At 38.8% G+C, this 18845-nt stretch overlaps 1 protein-coding gene, 1 long non-coding RNA gene and 1 pseudogene across 5 annotated transcripts in view; 1 reads left to right on the forward strand and 2 right to left on the reverse strand.

Moving 5' to 3' along the window:
• The window catches only part of CCDC191 (coiled-coil domain containing 191), a 90934-nt gene that overhangs the window by 55504 nt on the left and 16585 nt on the right, over window positions 1-18845 (forward strand). For 3 of the 4 annotated variants that reach the window (XM_058731351.1, XM_058731352.1, XM_058731353.1), the window contains 4 exons: window positions 1714-1796; window positions 2551-2652; window positions 13509-13652; window positions 18599-18751. In XM_058731351.1, coding sequence (XP_058587334.1) covers window positions 1714-1796; window positions 2551-2652; window positions 13509-13652; window positions 18599-18751 — 482 coding nt within the window. Of the gene's footprint in view, window positions 1-1713; window positions 1797-2550; window positions 2653-7983; window positions 8048-13508; window positions 13653-18598; window positions 18752-18845 lie in introns of those variants that run through there. The other variant, XM_058731354.1, reaches the window with a different exon arrangement.
• Window positions 4786-11092, reverse strand: LOC131512529 (ATP synthase F(0) complex subunit B1, mitochondrial-like; annotated as a pseudogene).
• Window positions 11161-18601, reverse strand: LOC131512535 (uncharacterized). The gene is made up of 2 exons (XR_009262173.1): window positions 15041-18601; window positions 11161-12249 (listed from the first exon to the last, which is right to left on the reverse strand). It is a non-coding gene; the product is annotated as an uncharacterized LOC131512535 (long non-coding RNA).

Below are 18845 nucleotides of genomic sequence, written 5' to 3' on the forward strand. Positions count from 1 at the left end.
CATCATCTTATAATGAGTTGTACCTTGATGGTGATAATAACATTTTGATGCATGTGGTAATCATTATTTAAACCAAATAATGCTATGAGAAGAAAAGCATTCTCCACCTAGTGAATCTGCTAATTTTTTTACTGAATACTCAGTCATGCACTGTATATGTTTGTATATAGAGGTAGGCACATTAGCAGTTCAGTTATATTGTGGTTTGTAAATCTGATTTTTCACCTGTGGCAAGATAGTTGCCCTAATAAGAAGTGACGTCACCTGAAGGCACGCTGTGCCTGAAGTCCTTCCTTTTCATGAAGAAAGTAGCAGGCTTTGCATTGACTCTTTGCCAGGACAGCAATCTATGCCATCTTTGTCTACCCCTGAGGATGGTCAGGAAATGCCTAGTTCAGTGTGCTTGTTTTTAAAAAATTATTGTTTGGATCAAGCGGTTATCATATTTTAGAACTGCAGGCTCCTTTTCAAGTAGTCTTTAATGATTCGCTCTAGAAAACATGGGGAAAGCGCTTATTACCAGAGACTCTGCTCCTCAGGGCTCTTGCTTTAATCCTCTAGTCTATTTCTGCCTCCTTGAAGACAGCCTCACTGCCGCCATCTGCAGCTTTCCCACTATTCTTTTTCTAGGAAAGCAGACACTTAATATCTGTAAGAAATAGCCTGGTGAGTTTTTTGTTTATTAATTCTTGAAAGTTGGACTTAAATTTTTCCTATCACGGCACAAGGAACCAAAAGTAACTTGGCTGACTTAGGTGGGCAGAACTTGATACTCCTCCCACCCGTGCCCATCTTCCTGTAAAAGCCCAACTGATGACAGAGTCATATTATCAGACCATCTTGCACATTTGCTTCTTTTGGATCGATATTTAATAGACTGTCAAGCACAGGAGTCTGACACTTGAATTCACTCAGATGCCAGTTCTCTAAATGCCTAGTACAATTCCATTTTCTGCCCATCTGGATATCTATTCATGCCTTAAAACTAGATTTTAATATATTCATCGTGACCCCAAACTTCAGTTTGTTGTTGTTGTTTCACCTACAGACATAGTTACATGTATGTATGTAGTGTAGTGACTTAGGGAAAAAATAGCAGACCCAATGGGATTTGAAGACTGATTGTACTGTCAAAGTCTGTGTCAGATGTATTTAAAGTTTTCTACATTCGTTAAAGAAATGATCAAATTAAAATTCTGGTTTCTGGAGGCACCTGGGTGGCTCAGTCGGTTAAGCGCCCGACTCTTGATCTCAGGGTCATGAGTTCAAGCCCCGCGTTGGGCTCCATGCTGGGCGTGAAGCCTACTTAAAAAAGAATTCTGGTTTCTGGGTTTCATTAAGAAAAGTATCATCAAGGCACATTATCTTATTTAAATCAGTAAACATTTATTCTAATAGAAAAGTAAACAAAAAAACAATTTGCAAATTGTTCATCACTGCTGAGGATAGGATTTTAGGTCTTTAACTTGTACGGGGTATATAAGTAACACATATATACTCATATATTTATAAATAGCAACTACAACTTCTATTTTATATGAATTTTTTATTTATATATTTACCAACAAATAAATAAATGTTTCTGAGATTGTAAACACCCAACCGGCAAGAAAACCCTAACAGTAACACTAAATTTTGCTATAAAATGTGGAGACATTTCTTTTGCAATGTTCCTTATATTTTTTATATCAGAGCTCTGTTACTATTTTCTAGCCATGGAAGAGAGAGCAGTTCAGCGAGCTGAACGTAGGCGGATCTTGGCAGAGAGGAAGAAAAAACAAGAAGAGGAGAAACTGGTAAATCAAGAATGAAACCCCAGGCAAGAAAAAAGATTCGTATAGGTCTTTATTTAAAAAAAAAAAAAATGATCCTCATTTTTTTTAAACAAAAAACAGCTTGTTTAAGTGTTTTGAGACAAGAGAGCTAGGTCAACTTTAGAAATGGCTTTTTACCCACTGGCCTGAACTCTGAAAATTTTAGGAAAACAAAGGTAAAAAACAGAAACACCATTAGTGTAGCAGGAAGGAAATGTTATAAAAGTTGATGAGAGCCAGCAATTGGGAAGATCTGCACATTTAGATTTAGATGTCTGATCTGGTAAGCTGCAAAGGTGAGTAGTTCCTGTCATACAGAGTTGTGACCTAGACTGTCAAAAGTAAATTTTGTACCTAGTAAGAAAAAATAAATAGTTCCAACAGTTTGGGGGGGGGTTTGAGTGTGAAATGAAAGAAATTTCCGACACTTTATAGAGTTTGGACTTAGTGTTTCACAGGTGAGAATAACTAAAAAGTAATTATTTTTTACTGAAAAAGTAATGTCCTCTTCTTGCTTAGTATCACCTTCCCAAGTAGAAGATAATTATTTTGGAGACACTTTTAAGTTAGACAAGTGATCACCTATTTGTTGGGTTTTCTACTTTTATCATGAAGTATAGGCTTCTTCCAGGGACAGAGCGGGCACTTTGGTAGATACTTGACTTTCTTCAATATGAAATCTTATGTCCATACAAATATAGCATTCTTATTGTTTACTGACTCTAATGTTGATTAGGCCCAGTTAAAGGCCCAAGAGGAGGACCGTCAGAAGAGGGAAGCAGAAGAAAAGGAAGCTCAGCTTAAGAAAAAACAAGAAGAGAAGAGACTGCAGAAAATGGTTTGTAGCAAATGTTTGGTCAGCCATACATAGCACCTGTCTCTTAAAGCCTATTGTGTGCATTACTGTGGCCCTCTGCACCTTCTCCATCCCAGAACTTCCAACCAGAACACTCTTTTCACACCTCTACCCTTTTTTTTCTACCTTAGTTAGTGAAAACCTGCTCATTCTTCAGCTTAAACAGAACTTCTTCCAGATTAGCCTTTCTTGCCTTGTACACTCTCTTCTCCACCCAAGGTTAAGTTAAGTTCCCCTTAATGGACTCTGGAATGTGTTTTCTTCAAAGCATTACCAGGGCTTGTAATTAAGCATATGTTTTGTGGTTGTCTTACTGATTTCAGCATCCCCAACTAAACTGAAATCTCCTTGAGAATAAAGGGAGCAGTCTGGTGCTGCTCACTGTTGTTTTGGTTAGCAGTATAGTAGGCATATAGTAGGAACTCAGCAAGTGTGTTGAATGAGTGAATAGATGAATGAACAAATAAGTGAACAAATGGAGGAAAATACACACAGAAGAAATAAGAGCTGAAACTTTTACTTTCAAGATTATTAAATTCTGGTTGGAAAGATAAGGCCTAAAATTGCACACCTGTCATACAATGTAGTCCAGCATATGCTGCTGTCTTGTGCCTCAAAGTCCAAAGGAGATCAAGAGAGTCATACAAGGCAAGACGTATTAAGATTTGGGGGATATTATAGATCTTTTTGTAGGAAAGAGATTCAAATTGGAAATTGTATTAGTCATGATTCTACAGAGAAATGGAAGCAATAAGATATATGTATAAGGAAGAGATTTATTATGAGGAATTGGCTCACATGATTATAGAGATTGAGAAGTCCCACAGTCTGCCATCTGCAAACTGTAGACCCAGAAAAGCCAGCAATGTAATTCCAGTCTGAGTCTGAAGGCCTGTTGACCAGGATAATTGATGGTATAGATTCCACATTAGGAGCAGGACAAGACCAATGTCCCATCTCAAGCAGGCAGCCAGAAAGAAAAAAGAGACAAATTATTCCTTGGACAATGCCATTTGGACATTTGGGAGGACAGTCTACAAAGTCCATAGATTCAAATGCTAATCTCATCCCAAAACACATTCACAGACACACCCCTAAATGTTTCATGTAGGCATCCTGTGGCACATTCAAGTTAACACATAAAATTAACAAGTCTACCCCTTATCAACTTGGCATCCATACATATCTTCTTAACTCACACTTGATCTCCAAATAAAGACAACAACAAGATCATAATTCTGCTTAACTTGATACAACTATCCTGCGTACAAGTGAAAGCATACTAGCTCCTTCCCCAGAAGAGGAAGTAAAGTTGTTGAGTGATGTTTACTCTTCTTGTTGCTGTCCCATAACTTAAATACCGTGATGTAAAATTAAAAATACTTAAACACAATGATACAAAGTCAATACATCTTATATTACTGTTCATTGCAGAACATTTGAGAATACCAAAAAAAACCTTTTTTTAAATCTATGAGCTCAGCACTAAGAGGTAACTATTTAATACCTTAGTATATTTACTTCTTTTTCTCTAAGCATCTCTCTCGTAATAGACTGATAACCTGGGGTGGGGGAAGGGGCGGTGTATGTAGCTTTTAAGCTCCTTTTTTGCATTTCAGAGTCTATCATGAGTTTTTTCACTTGTCATTCACAATTCTTCAAAACCTATTATATGCTGAAGGTCATTTTTTAAGTTTTTAAATTAAGTTAGTTAACATAGAGCATTACTACTAAAATGTTAACATATTTGTTTCAAGTGTAGAATTTAGTGACTCATCACTTACCATACAACACCGAGTGCTCATCACAAGTACCCTCCTTAATACCCATCATTTTTAAAAAATAAACTTTTTCTTTTGGATAATTTAGGCTTACAAAAAAGTTGCAAAGGTAGTACAGGGAGATTTCCTACAACCCTCACTTAGTTTCAGTTTCTCCTTTAATGTTACCATCTTATATTACCATGGTACGTTTGTCAAAGCTAAGAAACCAACATTATTACATTACTATTAACACCAGACATTATTCAGATTTCACTGATTTTTCCAGTTTTTCTAACTTTTTTGCTGTGTCTTCACGTAGTGGAAAGAGCTAGGGAGCTTTGTGAAATCAGATTTCACCGATTTTTCCAGTTTTTCTAACTTTTTGCTGTGTCTTCACGTAGTGGAAAGAGCTAGGGAGCTTTGTGGGGTCTCTTTTATGACAGCACATCCCATTCTGAGGGCTCCACCCTCATGACCTAAGCACCCAAAGGCCCCACTTCCTAACACCATCACTTTGGGCACTTTGGTAGATACTTGACTTTCTTCAATATGAAAAATCTTATGTACATACAAATATAGCATTCTCATTGTTTACTCTTCCCTTTCGGTATCCGCTAGCTCAGTCTGTAACCTTAAAGCCTTTGCCTGTGTGAGGTTCCCCCTCCACTTAGGTGAGATATGGGGGGCAAGTCTGGGCAGAGCTCTCTTCCCCCCAGCTGCAGTAGCAGTCCACTAGTACACTGAAGTAGGGCCACTTGCAGATGAAGGCTTTGTTTCCCAAGGGAGAATGGTTTGGGCAGATTTCACAGTGACTGCTGTTACTCTCCCTGAGCCAGAACCATGGTAGGAACTTTATCTGGATTCCCTCGATTCTCTCTGTGACAGCCTGGTGGAGTTCCTAGAGCAAAAGCCTGCAAAAAGGTGGGAACCTCCCTATCACTATGACCTGCAGATAAAATATAACATTAGTCCAAAATGGTAGACCAAGAGATGTGTCATATAGACTAGTTTCCATTTAGTAAATCTACTATAGCTGTTTCAATAAAGATAGATGCATGTTCAAACTGTGTTTGAGCTTTCTTTGCAAGCAGCTTCAGATCTAAAATACATTTGACAGTTGTCTCCTTTGCTTCTGGGCAGTCATGCTCTCCACAGTGTATTTCTCTACCCAGTTTATCATTAGGTCTTTTTCCTTCTGATGCATCATATTCTGCACAGGCAATTCTTTACCTCCTTGTGTACTTGATACAGCCATTCCTAGTAAGCAACCACCAAGGCCATGGCAGCATTATTCCTCTGGACAAAAAGATAATGACATTTCTGAACTAGTGCCTGCTATGACTTCTCTGAATCAGTCACATACTGGATGTATTTGATGGGAGCCTGCTTCTCTTCTTCTAGTTGGGATTTTTTTTTTCTTATTATCTGTTTACAGTATGAGGTACCATATTTTCTAATTACATAGATGAGCAACCCTACTGTTGATATGGTAGAGAAGGTTTCTGGGGCAGTCTCATGTATTTCTTTGGATAAGAAATACAAGATAAGTCCTTTGACATGTTTCAGGATAAAGGAACTAAAACAATTCCTTAGGGATAAGCCCATGACAAATTTGTCCTGTATATTCAGAAAGAAATGGTTCAGGGTTAAGACATGACTGCCCTTTCTGAAAGGGCCGACCTTGTTACCTACATTTTAGCTGGTGCTAGAAATTCTGCATTCTTCAGAGGAGGCCACTGTAGCTATGGCAGGAAGTATGACCTGGGACAGCATGGTCATTCATTGATGATCCAAGTGATGGTGGCTTAGTGTTTCTGTGTCCCTGACAGGGTAGCTTGTCAGATGTAGCAGTATGATGGCCACTTGTGGGTCTCATTCAGTGACCTTTTGAAAATAAAAATCTAGGGGTGCCTGAGTGGCTCAGTCAGTTAAGCATCCAACTTCAGCTCAGGACATGATCTCACAGCTCATGAGTTCTAGCCCCACATTGGGCTCTGTGCTGACAGCTCAGAGCCTGGAGACTGCTTTGGATTCTGTGTCTCCCTGTCTCCCTCTCTGCCCCTTCCCCGCTCATGCATACACTCTCTCTCTCTCTCTCTCTCTCTCTCTCTCTCAAAAATACACATTTTTTAAAAATTATAAAAAAGAAAAAAATCTAAACTTTAATATCCCATTGTCCATTTTTCTGAAAAGCTTACTTTCTAGTAATATTTATCAGGCAGTAACTTTTATGGATATATAAATATGTTTTTGATTAATAGACAGTTGATGAAGTTTTTGGTTGAAAAGATAAATTTATCAGAGAAGACCAGACAAGATTTGAAGTCTTCCATAATTGTGTAACAAGCATATTTGTTCACTAAACAAGTATCTATAGAGCCTCTACTATGTGCTAGGCATCATTCTAGGTATTAGAATAGAGCAATGGAGAAGATAGACAACACTTCTGCCCTCGCAAAGATTATATGCTACCTGGGGAGAATAGGAAGTAAACAAGGTAACAAAGAAGTAGGGAGGGAGAGGTAAAATGGGGGAATGAGGGAAGCAAGATGGAAAGGCTTCTCTGAGGAGGTGATATTTGAGCTGTAAGATGCTAAGGAGGCTTCTGCAAGGTCCAGTAGGGGCATGTTAAATGTGAGATACCTATTACACATCCAACTGAATGTATCAAATAGCTGAATATATAAGCCTGGATATGAAGATTGTAGTAAGGAACGTGAAAGTCAATAACATGTCAGAGCATGTTATTAATGCTCTGGGAATGGATGAAATCAGCTTTGGAGATTGGATGGAGAAGAAATATAAGGGTTCAAGACCAAGTCCTAGAGTGTATAAATAATTACTGAGGATGAGAAGCTAATGAGGTAGAAAGAGAACCAGAAGAAATTTTTGTCAAAAAAGCTGAGAGAAAAACCATTTCTGGAAAGGGGTTGATGGTAGTTAACTGTACTAAATAGTGCTGAGTTCAATTAAAAGGAGGACAGACTCTTTGATTTGGCAAGATGGAGCTCATTCATGACTATGAGTATAATCGGGGTCACATGGGATCAAAGAAGATTCTGTCATGGCTGGTGATTGTTTTTTCTGCCTTATTTTCTAAAGATGGGAGTTACATGTACATAGTTGCATAGCAATGGGAATGATGCAGTAGTGAGGGAGAAATTCATGATACCAGAGAGCAAAGGGTATAAATTATAGGAGTATATAAATGTTCCAGAATATGTGCCAGAACACAATGAAAGGGTGGCTTATAGTGGACAGAAGGCAGAGAGTTTGGGAATGGTGTTGACTGCCCTGTAGTCTTCTTAATTCTTGCTGTAATTCCTGGTCTTTCAAAGTAGTAGTGGTGGAGAAATATACACATGCACATATACACGTTCAGATTAGTCTTATTTTTTGCACATCACTTGTTGAATAATTTAAATCAGAAGGATGCCCTAATTTTTTATCCCTTCTTAGCCTGAGTGAACTATGCTATATGAAACCCCAATATAAGTGCCATCTCAAAGCAGACACCATCATTTCATGTAATCCTTTGTTTTATGTACAGGAAATGGAAAATATGGTAATATTAATGAAATACAGTGAACTCTTGAGGAATCCTTAATCAAGAGGTAAAATATATATTTAAATAATTTGCTGTGGAAACCGAATTTTGGCTCAAGCAGCTTTCTATTAAATGTTTTTCTATTTTTTTCATCGAAAAGTAAACTTCAAAGAAGGCTATTTTAATTTGCAACGATGTGGAAGGAACTAGGGTGTATTATGCTAAGCGAAATAAGTCAAAGAAAGACAAATACTGTTATGATTTCACTCTTGTGGAATTTAAGAAACAAAACAGATGAACATATGGGAGGAGGAAAAAAAGGAGAAACAAACCATAAGAGACTCTTAAGAATAGAGAACAAACTGAGGGTTGGTGGAGGGAGGTGGGTAGGGGATGGGCTACATGGGTGATGGGTATTAGGAGGCCACTTGTTATTGATGACCACTGGGAGTCGTATGTAAGTGATGAATCACTGAATTCTACTCCTGAAGCCAATATTGCACTGTATGTTAACTAATTAGAATTTAAACAAAAATTTGAAAAGAAAAAGTAATAAAGACTCATTTTCCCTGCTCCATCCAAAAATGGGTTTTCTTTTGAACCTACAACATCAGCCATAGAGTTGTAATTCTAGGAAAATATTTACACCATAACTTAGGTGTGTGTGTGAACAGGGTTGGTGAGACTGAGGATTTCTCCAAAGGCTTATTGTCTGTGTTGAATTACTGTCCGTAAGTTGCAACTGCCATCTCAATGCTGCAGGGACATTTCAGTGGATGTGAAAATGGCTACTTTTCTGTTTTCCTCCCCACATAACCCTCAGCTACTCCTTGTTACTCATTAAGAAAATTCTTATAAATGATTTTTATTTCTGACCATTCAGTTCAATATCTCAAGTGTCTGGAATAAAGATTATAAAGATAATTTTATGTTAGTGATTTAGAGAATGTGGACATTTCATCTTGAGGAATTTGTACTGAAACCGGTAGTTTGGAATGGAAGATCAGGACAAATCTCCCTTCCATATTAGAAATGTTCCACTTGCTTCTCTCATTTTTTTTTTCTTGCATAAGACTCAGCAATGAAGCAGCTTGTCAGAATCAGCTAATTCAGCACACTTTTCCTCAAGTGAAATTGGGGGGGGGGGAGGGTAGAAAAAGAAGCTTAAATTCAATATTTTTATATTTACACTACATAGATGACAACTACTGTAAAGTCTTTGCTTTTGTTCTTGTGACTCTCGTAACGGGTATCAGTTGCTACCACTCACCTTTTTAAGGTAGTTTTTTCTCTCACTTTTATTATAGCTCATTTTTATTAAAAAGAGAAATACAAGAAATCCTAATACCTTTACAGTAAACCATTAAGCTTCCGTCATCTTCCTCAGTCAGCCTCTCGGGGTGCAGTTCTTCTTTGAAGAGAACGGAGGTGTCTTTTCTCAGTGCATCACCACGGATGGTTAAGCTTTCTCCTCCTCAGAGAAGGGAGGGCTGCCTAATGATCATCAAATATTTTTAACTCTTTTTTGGACTTATTTGTTCATCACGTTTTTAAAAATCCCAGTGTAAGAATATTATTGTAGGCATTAAATGGAGTATAGGGTATCTTTAAATTTAAATAGGGTATTATTTACATATAAATCTCTACCCCATAATCCAAACGAAGGGACTGTATTGCTACATTTCCCATAATAATGAGGGGAAAATATTGATTGCTCTTCTAACTAGATGTTTTACTTTGGGGGAACTTAGTGACATGCAAATCATCTGTGAACAATACTGAATATATCTAAGAATATGTACAGCATTCATTCGTGTAGTACTTACGACCAACTTGTCCCCACCCTCTTGGCAGAGTTGTTTCCCATGATGCTCCAGTGTTCTGTTACCATGATTAGCACACTGTTTAGTAGTTATATGTTGAAATTAAATTAATTAGTTATTTGTTGAAATTCATTAGTGTTTGGGTCATGGCATCTTTACTTATTTTTTGCAGCTTTGCTGAAGTATAATTCTTCCTAATGAAGTGACCCTTTTGTCATGATATAATGACCTTTTTTATCTTTTATTATAGATTTTGGCTTAATGTCTGATGTAGATATAACTACCCCTGCTCTCTTTCGTTTGCATTTGCATGGAATATATTTTTTCCATCCCTTTACTGTTAGTTTCTATGTGTCCTTAAAGCTGAAATGAGCCTCTCCCAGGCAGCAGATGGTTGGGTCCTGGGTTTTTTTAATCCATTCAGCCACTGTATGGCTTTTAATTGGACAATTTAGTCTGTGTGCATTTAGGTTTTTGTTTGTTTGTTTTAGAGAGAGTGCAAGTGGGGGAGGGGCAGCGAGAAAGAGAGAGAGAATCTTAAGCAGGCTCTATGCTCAGCATAGAGCCTGACACAGGGCTCAGTCTCATAACCCTGAGATCATGACCTGAACTGAAATTAAGAGTCAGATGCTTAACTGAGCCACCCAGGCACTGCAGTCTGTGTTCATTTAAGGTAATTGATAAGGGGCACCCGGGTGGGTGGCTCAGTCACTTAAGCATCCAACTTCAGCTCAGGTCATGATCTCACAGTTTGTGAGTTCAAGCCCCACATCAGGCTCTGCACTGACAGTGTGGAGCCTGCTTGGGATTCTCTCTCTGCCCCTCCCCTGCTCATGCGCTCTCAAAATAAATAAACTTAAAAAAATAAATAAAGTAAATGATAGGTGTGGACTTACTCTTGCCATATTGTTTATTGTAGTTTTGTAGTTCCTTTATTCCTTTCTTCCTCTCTTGCTTTCTTCTTTTGTAATTTAATGATCCTCTGTAGTGGAATGCTTTGATTCCTTTCTCTATCTTTTTTTGTGTACTTACTATAGGTTTATGCTTTTTGGTTATAAGGCTGACGTAAAACATCTTATAGTTATAATCGTCTTTTAAGCTGATTAAGTTTGTATACAAACTTCTACATTTTTATACTCTCGCTCCCAGTTTATGTTGATGTCACAATTTACAATTCTTAATAGTGAGTATCCATTAACAAATTATCACTATAGTTATTTTTAATACTTTTGTCTTCTGACCTTTATACTGGAGTTATAAGTGATTCACCCACCACCATTACAATATTAGAGTATTCTGGATTAAACCACACACACACACACACACACACACACACACACACACACCCCTTTACCAGTAAATTTTATTGTTTTATAATTTAATATGTTTTCATGTTACTAATTAGTGTCCTTCACTTCAACTTGAAGAAGTCCCTTTAACACTTCTTGTAAGGCTGGGCTATTGGTAATGAACTCTTTCAGCTTTTGTTTGTAAAACTCTTTTATCTCTCCTTCCAATTCTGAAGGACACCTTTGCCAAGTAGAGGATTCTTGTTGGGCAGTTTTTTTCTTTCACGCTTTGAATACATCATCCCACTATCTCTGGCCTGCTAGATTTCTGGCTGAAAAACTGGCTGATTGTCTTATGGGAGTGCTCTTATATGTAACAAGTTGTTCTTCTCTTGATGCTTTTAAGATTCTCTCCTTGTCTTTTAACTTCTGACAATTTAATTATGTGTTTTGGTGTGTGTGTGTCTCTTTAGATTCATTTTGTTTGGTATTCTTTGGGCTTCCTGGATGTGTATGTCTGTTTATCTCCCCAGGTGAGGGAAGTTTTCAGCCAGTATTTCTTTCAATAAGCTTTCTGCTCCTTTCTTCTCGAACCCGTATAATGGAAATATTTGTACCTGTGATGGTGTACCATTAGTGCCTTAAGCGATTCTTTGCTCTGTCTTTATGTTGGCTGATCCTTTCTTCTGCCTGATATAGTCTACTATTGAACCCCTCTATTGAATTTTTTCAGTTCAGTTATTGTATTCTTCAGCTGTATGATTTATGTTTGGGGTTGTTCTTTAAATATATTTTGTATCTCTTGGAGAAATTCTGTCTTTCCTCATGCATTGCTCTCCTGACCTCAGTAAGCATCTGTACAACCACTGTTTTGAACTGTCTATTAGGCAAGTCAGTTATTTCATTAAGATTGCTTTCTGGAGATTCATCTTGTTCCTTTGTTTGAAAGATATTCCCGTTTCTCTATTTTTCTTGACGCTCTTGGTCTCTGCACATTAGATAAAGCAGCCACCTCTCCTAGTCTTAACAGAGTGGTCTTATGTAGGAGATGAACCTTGTCAGCTTGGCCCAGGTTCTTGGTTGTCTCTCAGACCTCTGTGATCATTCAGTCTGCTGCCTTTGTTCTTAGTTCCCAGTAGTTGAGCCTGTACCAAGACCTGTCAGTGTTCCAAAGGGGAGAATCTCAGTCAGCACCTGGATGCAAGCTGATTAAAAACTGTACCCTCAGGCAGCAGCTGGAAATGTAGGTAACTAAGCCCCTTTGAGAGAAACTATGAGATGTGTCTTTGCCTGCTCCCTCTGCACTGAGCCCAGGTGTGTAGCCACAGGGGGAGAGGGATGCTTCTAAACCCATTTAAAAACTGCTTCTTTGTTACAGTCCTATAGGACCTGTGAATATAAGCTCCATTGGCTTTCAGAGCTGGGCAAACCAGGGTCCCATCCCTCAGGTGGTTGTCATAAATGTTGGGTAACCAGATTGTATCCACACTCCTTCCAGAGAGATGCTGGTGGTCTTGTTTTATCACTGGAGTGAGTTAGAGGGAGAGGACAGGGGAAGGCCCCATCAGACAACTTCAGTCTCTGGGGAAGACTATAGCCAACCCCTAAATGTGTGCTAAATTAGAAACTGGACCCTCAGGAATTAGCTTATAAAGTATGCCATCAAACTCTTTCAGGGAAATACTGGGAGATGGGCATTTTTGCCTGCTCTCTCAGGGCTGAGCCCCACAGGGATGGCCGTAGGGAGTGCTCACACATCCATTAAGAACCATTTCTTGGTTTTGTGTATCTCATGGACACAGGCTCCACTGGCTTTCAGAGCCAGTTTTTTTTTTTTTTTTTTTCAACGTTTTTTATTTATTTTTGGGACAGAGAGAGACAGAGCATGAACGGGGAGGGGCAGAGAGAGAGGGAGACACAGAATCAGAAACAGGCTCCAGGCTCCGAGCCATCAGCCCAGAGCTTGACGCGGGGCTCAAACTCACAGACCGCGAGATCGTGACCTGGCTGAAGTCGGACGCTTAACCGACTGCGCCACCCAGGCGCCCCCAGAGCCAGTTGTTTTAGGGGCCCTTCCTTTGGGTTGGTTGTTTTAAAAGTTGAAATACTAGATGTGCAGTCCAAACCCTTCATTCCTCAGAGAGAAGTTCGGAGTTGGGAGTTCCCTTCCTGTTGTATGGTGCAGTGCCAGGGATGGGGTTCAGTCAAGAATGTGTTTCAGCCTTTCCTACCCACTTTGATGTGGGTATTCTCTCATTCACCTGATATGGAAGTCGCTCAGCTAGTTTCTGGACTTCTTTTAGAGGGAAATGCTCCATCTGTGGCTATACACTGAGTGCATCCAAGGGAAGAGGGAAGTCCAGTACCTCCTAGGTCACCACCTTCCTCAGCAGTTTTACTTTTTAATTTTTCCCAGAAAGAACTAGAGAAGCAGAAGAGAATTAAGAGGAACCAACAGCTGGAAGCAACAGCTAAAGAACATTATGAAAGAGTGTTGCTAAGAAAAAAAGGCATGGAGCCTTGGAAAAGATTGAGAATGCAAAGCAAGCAAAACATTCAGGTATAGTGTCACGAGCTTCCTCCCAAAATTACAAAATGAATAAATAGAATTTTCAAATAGAATAAACCCCCAATTAGGATTGTTTGTTTGGTGCTTAAAAGCCAGAAATATTATTCCAGACCTACTATTTGAGTATATGTATTTCTTTATTTGGGATAAGAGCTCAGATTTGGTCCTCAAAGATGGAGGAAGATTTCTGTAATTGGGTAAGTTGGAAACAAAGTGAGGTTTGTTTGTTTTGTTTTGTTTTTAGTTTTAGAGAGGGAGTGGGGGGGAGGGAGAGAGAGAGAGAGAGAGAGAGAGAGAATGAATGAATGAATGCATGCATGCATGCATGCATCCCAAGCAGGCTTCATGCTCAGCATAGAACCCAAAGCAGAGCTCGATCCCACAACCCTGGGATCGGACCTGAGCCAAAATCAAGAGTCAGGCACTCAACTGAGCCACCCAGCTGCCCCAAAATTAGTAAATGTTTTTTATTAAAGACTTTCAAAGTAAGATAAAGAGAGGCCTTTCTCAATTTTAGCCATGTTTTTAATAAAGAGAAAATGACTACCATAAGGAATATTAGTCAGGTTTCTACTTCAATAAAACTGCGTAACAAACAGCCCTCAATAATCAGTGGCTTATTTCTTACTCACATGTCTGTGGCCCAGTTGTGGATTACATTCAGATCTCTCCAAAGCCTCTTTCTGGCTTCAGCAGTAATTTAGGCCATGCTTTTACCTGGTAGATGTCTGAGGTATCAAGACTAAACCCAAATATGTACACCAATACAAAGCTTCTGCTTGTATCACATCCACTAACATTTGATTGGCCAAAGTAAGTACCAGAGCCAAACTCAAGGTCATTATGGGGGAAAAAGGTTCCTACTTCATTGGGAGGCACTATGATATGACACACAAAAAGTATGGGTGTATAATCCTATTATAGGGACAATAATCTACTCTGCCACACAGAAATAGATAAAATCAAATAACATGAAACTTCAAATTTACCCACTACATAGGGCAGGACATTCTAAACTAAATGATCAGAAGCTCAAAATGGATAAAATGTTATTTTCAAAATGCTGTCTAATAATAAGCACAGTAATCTATACTAGTTATGACCACTCTTACACATTTGGCCAGGTTAATACTGAAAAGTAAAACTAGCATTTTTGATTATGAAAACCAAATATAATAAGAGTCCCACAAAATTGAGTAATGCTGTGGGTTATACCTCTGTGCACATGACTTAGGCTGTTTTTTTCCTCCCTACCTAATCTATTCATTCTTCATTCTCTTTGTTCTCTTCCTGTCTTTCACACTTTCTTTCTACCTTCCCAAGATGTCCTTCCCACTGTCTTTTCTCTGTCCCTGATTTTTTGCACTCAGCCTCCTTACCAGTGGTTCTGGAACTGTTGAGTATTCCAGACCTGCTGATGAAGTCAGTTTGTGGTGATCAGGCCTGAGGGCAAGAGGATCCATCTGTGCCCTAAGCCATTGCTTTTTGCTTTGGCTTTTTCTTGTAATGAGATAGGAGGGCTGACTCCCTGGTCTTCTGAATGAATGAATCTGGAAATGAAATTTGAAATTTGAATTGAAATTTGCTTCTTACAATATACTACCAAATGATAAGTTGGTTATATCTGATAGTTTGCTATCCAATTGAATTTCTAGTTTTGTTTTACCTGGCTTTTGTATATTTTGGGGAGATTTTCAATTATTAATACACAAAGAAAAAGTAGACAGAGAGTGGAAAGACTCACTCTTATATTTTTATAAGCTCTTCTTTTGTCCTAATTTTTTACTAAACTAAACCAAAAAAGGTATAACATCTTGGAGGCTCCTGGGTGGCTCAGTCAGTTAAGCGTCTGACTTCAGCTCAGGTCATGATCTCACAGTCTGTGGGTTTGAGCCCTGCATCAGGCTCTGTGCTGACAGCTCAGAGCCTGGAGCCCTGCTTCAGATTCTGTGTCTCCCTCTCTCTCTCTCTGTTCCTGCCCCGCTCATGCTCTGTCTCTCTCTCTCTCTCAAAAATAGACATTAAAATTTTTAAAAAATTTTAAACATAAGGTATAAGATTTTGAAATGAAATTGAATCTATGGGTGAATAACCAAATGAAAAAAAAATTTTTTTAAGTTTATTTATTGGGGCGCCTGGGTGGCTCAGTTGGTTAAGCATTTGACTCTTAGTTTCAGCTCAGGTCATGATCTCAGTTTCATGAGTTCAAGCCCCATGTCAGGCTCTGTGCTGCCAGTGTAGAGCCTGCTTGGGATTCTCTCTCGCTCCCTCTCTGCCCCTCCTCCACTTGCACTGTCTCTCTTTCTCAAAATTAATAAATAAACTTTAAAAAAAGTTTATTATTTTTGAGAGAGAGAGAGAGCACAAATAGGGGAAGGGCAGAGAGAGAGATAGGGAGACACAGAATCTGAAGCAGGCTCCAAGCTCTGAGCTGTCAGCACAAAGCCCCAAACTCATAAACTGTGAGATCATAACCTGAGTGGAAGTTGGATGCTTAACCAACTGAGCCACCTAGGTGCCCCCAAATTAATTTTTTTAAATTTATTAGAATATAAAAATAGGAGTTTGAGTCCAAAAGGACAATTATAGGCTTTAAAAATAGAAAATTCCTAAATAGATTATTAAAAATAATAGTGATAATAAATGAATAATATAAAAACAAGAGGACAAAACATAAGAGACTCTTAAATATGGAGAACAAACAGAGGGTTACTGGAGGGGTTGTGGGAGGGGGGATGGGCTAAATGGGTAAGGGGCATTAAGGAATCTACTCCTGAAATCACTGTTGCACTATATGCTAACTAACTTGGATATAAATTTAAAAATAAATAATTAAAAAATAAATAAAAATAGAAAAGCCCAATTAAAATAAACATAGGAAAACAGTTCTGAAACCAGTATTTCCAAACTTTTCTGTTCGTAAAACCTGTTTTCTTTTTATCTGGAGAACTTCTAAAAATGAACATTCCCTGGTGCCCCCTCCAGGTATTCTCAGTAGGACTGAGTTGTGGGCTGGTATATGTGTCAGGGAATCTGCATTTTTTAAAAGTAGCCCAGGAAATTCTGAGTGGTCTGAGCACCACATTTTAGGAATCACCTCTGCAGCTTATGACAAGAGTATTAGCTTCCTATTGTTGGTACAACAAATTACCACAACTTTAGTGGCTTAAAACAACCCATATTTATTATCTTAAAATCAGACTTGCGGGGCAAAGGCACGTTCCTTCTGGTGGTTCCAAGGGGGTATCTGTTTCCTTGCCTTTTTCACCTTCTAGCGGCCACCTGCATTCTACTGCCCCCTCCTCAAATCACTCTTCTCTCTTGCTTTCATGTCACATGTCCTGATACTGACCCCCCTCCCCGCCAACCTCTCTCTGACAAGGATACTTAGAATTACATTTAGGGCTCTCCCACATAATCCAGGATAATCTCATTTAAGATCCTTCACTTAATCACATTTTAAGATTCTTCACTTAATCACATTTGCAAAATCCCTTTTACAATGTAAGGTAACATATTTCCAGGAATCAGGCCATGACTGTCCCTGAGGGGCCATTATTCAGTCTATCACAACAAGACAGTAGAATTTTAGAACATTAGCAGTCCTCTCCATCTCTTTCAATATGTAATAAGAGAACTGAGCCTTAGAGAGGAGAGCGGACGTGCTCTAAGTTACACAGCACATTGGTTACAAAGCTAAAGTGTGGCACCCGTTTCTGCCAGAAACCCTGCCCAGGTCTGGCACTGCTTTGAACTGTGTAAGAATCAGAGTATTTGTGTAGACAACAACCACCAGTTGAAACTTAAAAAGTAAAATGAAGTAAAAGAAAAAGTTCTGGAGGACAGGAAAAGGAAGGGGTTGCTTCTTTACCCAGCAGAGTTGGCTTCCAGAAGAGATAGAAAAAAGAAAGCCAGTTCAACAGTTCCTGGCTTGTTTGTAACATGTTTTCAGAAGGGTTATTTAGCTTTTCCCTTAAACTCATATATGCTATATGCTATTTATTCCAACATCCATTTTCAGAATTTCCATGGGATTTTCTGATAATCTTTTTCTTCTTGGTTCTCTGTTTTCCCAGAGAATAAAAATCAGGGAGAATAGGAGGCTCCCCTTGCCTTTTGGCTCCCAGGCCAGGATGAGTGAGGACAGGCAGTGGTCTCAAGGGCCACAATGGCCTCCTGGATGGTTATTTTGACCAAGAAATATGACTGTCAGGAGATTCGCTTGGATCATTTACAGTGCTGGATAGCTAGACAAGGCTTGGGAAAATTTCTAATTGTCTGGACAGGATTGAGAGAGAAGGATTTTTCCCTCCTGCCTCTTAAAAGAATGTAACAGTTACCTTTTAAAACCCATAAACTCTGAGTTACATGTTTGTTTTGATAGAATGATGCTCTGAACCTTTTAAGTTGGTAAGACATTAAATTATTCATCATGTTATTTTCCTATCAAATGTTTTTGTGGTTTATTGATAATGTCTAAATTTCAATTCTGGTGACAGCTCATACTATAAAACTAATTGAAAGTATTGGCATTTCTTCAGTTAGATGGTGGTTAAGTACATACTAGAGAAGTTTATTATGGAGTTGCTGTCTAAGCTCCAGGAGAACAAACTGAGAATGTCAGCTACTCACTTCAAAACTCCGTGCAAGTGAAATATAGCTTTGGAGGTTCATTCCATTTCCCTAATAACCAGCCAGTCACTGTGGTCTTTAGGGAGTCATCGCTGAAAGACTATACATGATGTGAATCTAAAACCCCCATAAAAAAGGGTCAGTGGTCAAAGCTCTTAGGACATAGTCTGAATGTCCTTAGTATTCTTACCTCTACAACTACCTACATGTGTTTTATAGCATCGTTTGCTAAGGTGATTTGTGCTTTCTTAAATGATTAACCATATAAGGAATAATTTCCTTTTCTCATTTAAAAACTTCTCCAGGTGGCAGAAGAACATCACTCTTTGGCTCTACAGAGGAAATGCCTGTTGTCTTGGCTCCAGTATAGTCAGGAAAGCCTGGCTAGGAAGACAGCCTGGGCTGATCAATTTTATTGCCAGATACTGCTTAGGAGAGTTATCCGGAGCTGGCTACAGGTAAGGCCACAGGGAAGGAAGCTTTAAATACATGTCCCTGCTCAGTCCCATGTAAGAAAATCAGATGCAATCCAGATGTCCATAATCATTGTTT

Source organism: Neofelis nebulosa, chromosome 5, assembly GCF_028018385.1.
Source record: "Neofelis nebulosa isolate mNeoNeb1 chromosome 5, mNeoNeb1.pri, whole genome shotgun sequence".
Taxonomy (NCBI): Eukaryota; Metazoa; Chordata; class Mammalia; order Carnivora; family Felidae; genus Neofelis; species Neofelis nebulosa.